This window comes from Cucurbita moschata, unplaced genomic scaffold (genome assembly GCF_002738365.1).
Source record: "Cucurbita moschata cultivar Rifu unplaced genomic scaffold, Cmos_1.0 Cmo_Scf00023, whole genome shotgun sequence".
In the NCBI taxonomy this organism is placed as follows: Eukaryota; Viridiplantae; Streptophyta; class Magnoliopsida; order Cucurbitales; family Cucurbitaceae; genus Cucurbita; species Cucurbita moschata.
Window position 1 is genome coordinate 2904986 of NW_019268539.1, and position 5470 is coordinate 2910455.

The 5470-nt window shown below is 35.2% G+C and overlaps 1 protein-coding gene across 1 annotated transcript; it reads left to right on the top strand.

The window, feature by feature from the left end:
• Positions 1 to 1476: 1476 nt before the first annotated feature.
• On the top strand, positions 1477 to 2967 carry LOC111460161 (auxin-responsive protein IAA14-like). Its single transcript, XM_023103288.1, has 5 exons — positions 1477 to 1882; positions 2051 to 2277; positions 2364 to 2499; positions 2578 to 2639; positions 2722 to 2967. The coding sequence occupies exons 1-5, from the start codon at positions 1593 to 1595 to the stop codon at positions 2757 to 2759; spliced, it is 753 nt and encodes a 250-aa protein (XP_022959056.1). The 5' UTR covers positions 1477 to 1592; the 3' UTR covers positions 2760 to 2967.
• The last annotated feature ends 2503 nt before the right edge of the window (positions 2968 to 5470 follow it).

Sequence of the window (5470 nt, forward strand, 5' to 3'; positions counted from 1 at the left end):
ATAAAATATAATTTTTCATGTGGATATATGCTCATAAGGACCATAGAAGAATCTTTATTTATTTATATATTTATTTTTATTGTTAAAATGAAATAATAATAATAATTTCATTGATCCAAGAGCGAATGTCAAATGGCTTTAATTAGTAACATGGCTTATTTTTAATAAATAAATAAATAGTTATATATATTACAAAAATAAAAATTAATATTTTTAAAATTTTATGATTTGATGGGAAGGGATAATGCAATATGGTTTTAAAAAACGGTTGTTAAACAGAGATTTCCACACTCTTATACCGAATAGCGGGTTCTCTTCTTCAATTGATGTGAGATTTCACAATCCACCCTATTTGGGGGCTAGTGCCCTCGCTGGCAAACCACTCGGTGTCTAGCTCTCATACTATTTTTAACAGTCCAAATCCACCATTAGCATATATTGTTTGCTTTCGTCTGTTACGTATCGTTGTCAGTCTCACGATTTTCAAATGCATCTGAAGTTTCCACATCCAGAAGTACATGGCTAAGTTTATGAATATTTAGTGTTACATTTAATATATATAATATAGTATGAGATTACCACGAACTTTGGAGTATTTAATTATAAAAATGTAAATATTTTTGTAACATGAAATATAATGTATGATTTATTAATATATAACAAAGTTTGATTAGTGTGTTGCATGTGATGGTTGACTATAACAGTTAAGCACTCAATTCAAGTTCCAATTTTCACATTGCCAATATCAAAATTCTTGTTTACTCATCCCCCACATGCCTAACTTACAACCCCTTTTCCATTTGACGTGTCCCGTTTCTATTCGTCTAAAAAATATATAAACTATCCGGTTGAAATAAAATAATATTTATTGAAAAGAGAGAGTCGAGTTGACCAGACCAAGCTAGAAAAAATATTTAACCAGATTGACACTCATTAATAAACGTTGAAATTTTTACTCACCGCTAGTAAATATTGTTTACTTTAGCCCATTACGTATCGTCATGAGTCTCACAGTTTTAAAATACGTTTGCTAGACAGAAGCTTCTACACCCTTATAAAAAATGTTTTGTTTCCTTCTTTAACCGATGTGGACCTCATAATCCACCTTCTTTGGGGACCAACGTCCTTGCTGACACACCGCCCAGTGTCTAGCTTTGATACCATTTATAACAGCTCAAGCTCATTGCTAACAAATATTGTCCGTTTTGGGCCGTTACATATATTTCTATAGCTATAATCTTTAAAATTTAAAATTGTTTAAAAAAGAAAATAAAAAGGAATAATTGGTTAAATGAATTGAGATGTGATATACTTTATTGCATTGAATATATAATAAATAAATAAATAAACTTTATAGTAGGGACCAATTATTAATGATTTGATTTTTTTTTTTAAATACATAAATTTTTTTTACTTCCTATCCAATAAAAGAGAGTGAATTTTGGTTGCTTATATTATTGGGTAGCAGTCTCTATTAAAATCAAAGCCATAGCCATCCATTGGATCATAATACAATACACACAAGAACTAGAAGGAGAGAAGGAAGTTGAAGGCCAAAACGACGACATTTTATAAGCTTGTTTTGATTCTACATGGAAGCAGTCGGCCGGAAAATGCCCAACGAGTTTGTTAGCTTGAAGGAGACCGAGCTCTGCCTCGGCTTGCCTGGCGGCGGCGGCGGTGGCGGAGATCAGCCGTTGGAGATGACCCTCAAACCTTCTGGCAAGCGGGGTTTCTCTGAAACTGTTGATCTCAAGCTTAACATTCAGAGTAAGGATGGCGGCAGTGGTGGCGGTGCCGGTGGTGGCAAGAATGTTGCAGCAAACGTCGTCGACGGCCAGACGAACCTCTGCTCCAAGGATCCGGCTAAGCCTCCTGCCAAGTAAATTTCTTCCTTCAAAACGAGCTAAATTCAATTAGGGTTCATTGAGTCTAGAATAGTGTAACTTAACGGTTTTGTATCGTGTAGTTTTATTAGTAAGATTTGAATGGTAACAGCTTCATTGAATAATTTTTTTTTGTCCTGACGAGACTTGTTTGGATTTTTTAGAGCGCAAGTCGTGGGTTGGCCACCAGTGCGATCGTACAGGAAGAACGTGATGGCACAGAAGAACACGAGTGGTGAAGGAGCGGAGAAAGGGAACAGTGGCTCGGCCGCATTTGTGAAGGTTTGCATGGATGGTGCTCCATATCTTCGCAAGGTAGACTTGAAAATGTATCAAAGCTACCAAGAGCTCTCGGATGCCTTGGCCAAGATGTTCAGCTCCTTCACCATGGGTACGAAAAAAAAAAAAAAACCCTTTATTTTTTTCATTCCAAAAAGTGGTTCGTTCTTTCTAATAGAGTTTTCTTTCGTTAAAAAGGTGAATATGGCACGGAAGGAATGATAGACTTCATGAACGAAAGAAAGTTGATGGATCTTCTCAACAGTTCCGAGTTCGTTCCAACTTACGAAGACAAAGACGGCGACTGGATGCTCGTCGGCGACGTTCCATGGGAGTAAGTTTCAATAATTTCCCCCATCCCGTCCATTTCATTTCTCTTTCCTTCCGTTCTAACCGAACAACATCCTTACAGAATGTTCGTGGATTCATGCAAGCGTTTAAGAATCATGAAGGGATCAGAAGCCATCGGTCTCGGTAACTAATCGAAAAACCCTAACTCAACATCTCCATTGAAACCTCCATTGGTTTTTATGTTAATTTCTTTGCTGTTCTTCAGCCCCTAGAGCCATGGAGAAATGCAAAAGCAGAAGCTAGGTGAGGAGAGAGAATGAAGAAGATGGTTCCAGCTTGGAACACATGCATGTTATTCTGTGTATTTCTGAAATTTTAATGTTTTTTTTTTGTTTAAATTATTAGTATATAAAGAGAAAAAAAATATCAAATGATCTGTTCTTGGGGGCAATATTTGTAATAGAAGAGACATGAAAAGCTGTAAACTTTCACCTACTGTCTGTCTGTTTGGTTTGTTTTTATGTTTAATTATTATTATTATTATTATGTTTAATTATTATTATTATTATTATTATTTCTTAAGCTATGAAAAAAATGGGGTTTTTAATTTTAATTTTTTAATTTTCTTTGAATTTAAATTAATTTTTATGATATTTGTGGGTAAGGAAAAAAGTATAAATATTTAGGGACCCATAGAAAGGGAACAAGGGCATGTGCCAGCATGTTAATGGGGTATTGAGTAATCAAACTTTTAATTAGAGAATTTTATTTTATAATATGGTCTATGGTGGGAATAATCATAATCAAATAATATGAATATTATAAATGTATACAATTTTATTATATTAATATTGTCATTTCGTTCTCTTGGACCTAACATTAGTATATTATTTTTATTCTAATTGAATAGTTCGCATGAACATACTTCAATTGATTATTGTATTATTTAGAGTTTGAATTTCATCTTTCGGTGTACTAATTTTTTTTAAATAAAATTAATGCCGACTTTAAAGCAATTTAGAAAGTATTTGAATTGAACTCTCTTTTTCTTTCTTGGGTAGCTTAGTAGTAAAGTGGCCCGACTCTTAATTGACAGACCCTTTCCTAACTTTCTTTTGTTATATTAAATGTTTATCCTAGTTATGTTTAATATAAATTTTATTTTCTAGTTTAATTTTTAAAATGTTTTTTAAACTGTGAGTTAATTTTGAATGAAAAAAGAACCTCATTATATCGATGAATATAATAGGATGCTTGAGATATTAAAGAGAGACCCATGAATGAATAGAGACTCATCTGAATGAGAGTAACTCTGACGATATAATGACTAAGAAATGCATAAAGGAAATGAAAGTTAATATCTATGCTAACAAGGTTTTCAGTGGCTCAATTACATTACAGGAACTCCATGGTTAAATGTGATTTACTTGGAGCAACTTGGGATGCATGTGAGTGAGGACAAAGAACTTCTGTTAGCCTGTGATGATAGTTTTTGTATCAGCCCAAGCTCACCGCTAGTCGGTATTGTCTTATTTGGGCTTTCTCTCTCGAACTTTCCCTCAATGTCTTTCACACTTTTATAAAGAAGACTTCGTTCCCCTCTCTCCAACTATTGTGGAATCTCACAGTTTTCACTCTTACGAAACGAAAAGTATGTAATGTGACTATGTCGCACAGAATGTAGGGAATGTTAGGTGCCAAATCTGAATTCTGAATCCTGATTCGAATTCTAACCGAAATCGGATTAATTAAAATCTTCAAATTATCGAGTTTTTTTAGGGCTACATCCACCGTGTTTCCCACTAATTTATACATGGGCCTTCATGAGATCATTGATGGCTCTATTTTAGGCCCAACCCAATCGCTTATTGGGTCAATAAAAATTGGAAGCCCTTGCGATTTGGGCTGACGTTTCAGCCATTTCTCGCCATGACTTTGGCATATGTTTTTGTTTTGATTCTAGAGGTTAGTTGGCGACATCCTAATGAGATTAAGCTCGTCCCGACATACCACTTCATGTAAGAGATATCAATATCTAATGTCGACCCAAAATTAGATCGACCAACCTCAAACTACACCCAACACAGTTTGATAAGATTAAGGTCCAAATCATAACATTTACTAAAGAGTATAGACGTTGTTGAAAGTAATTTCACAGGCCCAACGTTACCTTAAAAGACTTGAACTGTTGCTGGTTTGACTTAGAATGACCTCAATAAAATGCCAAAATGTTATGAGTATCCTATCCTACCATGAGACCTAAGGAACTAACACAAATCAAATAAAAAAAAAATGTAACCCCACCTCAACCAATTGTAGGATCCATGTTGACTGACCGGTTTTTCACTCAATTAAGCACCAACTGATCGAACACGAATTGGGGTAAACACTCATCTAGTTGGTCACACGAAACCGATGTACAAAAAACAGTTTGATATGCTCTAGCGATTCATACTCGGGTAACGACCAAACAAAACAAGGAGAGAGCTAGATAGATTGATGAAGTAAGAGAGACGTTTGAAGTATATAATTTCCCCTAACATAGGCTCGATAAACGAAAATTATTCAAAATTAAATCCAAAAAAATTATTTTTGAACTGTTAAAGACACATTTCTAAGTGGTATGTTTGTTTAAAATATTGTAAAAGAAAAAGTAGTTTCATTAAAAAAAATAAAAATAAAAAGTTACTCTGACGTGGCTGTGCTCTATTGGGTGGTTTCGATGAGCATTCTTAATTCCTGCTCCTTCCCGCACCGAATCAAACCGGAAACAATGGGGAAGATGAACTCGAATTAGCCAACATTTCATCTGCAACAAAATTGAAAAAGTTCCGATCAAATTTCGTTTCACTCTCTCCCTGCGATCCCAATCCCAAACCCTAACCCTAACCTAGGGTTTTCCCTCTCCATTTTCTGTTCACTTTCCGGCGAACCAAACAGTTTCTCTCCTAACCCTCTCAACCCCTTCTCTTTTACTCTTTCCCCCCCCCCCCCCCCCCCCCCCCCCCCCCCCC

Coding starts and splice junctions, on each gene's coding strand:
- LOC111460161 (XM_023103288.1), top strand. CDS start 1,593: ATGGAAGCAGTCGGCCGGAAAATGCCCAACGAGTTTGTTAGCTTGAAG. Junction 2,278..2,363: donor GTTCAGCTCCTTCACCATGG/GTACGAAAAAAA, acceptor TTCGTTAAAAAG/GTGAATATGGCACGGAAGGA. Junction 2,640..2,721: donor ATCAGAAGCCATCGGTCTCG/GTAACTAATCGA, acceptor GCTGTTCTTCAG/CCCCTAGAGCCATGGAGAAA.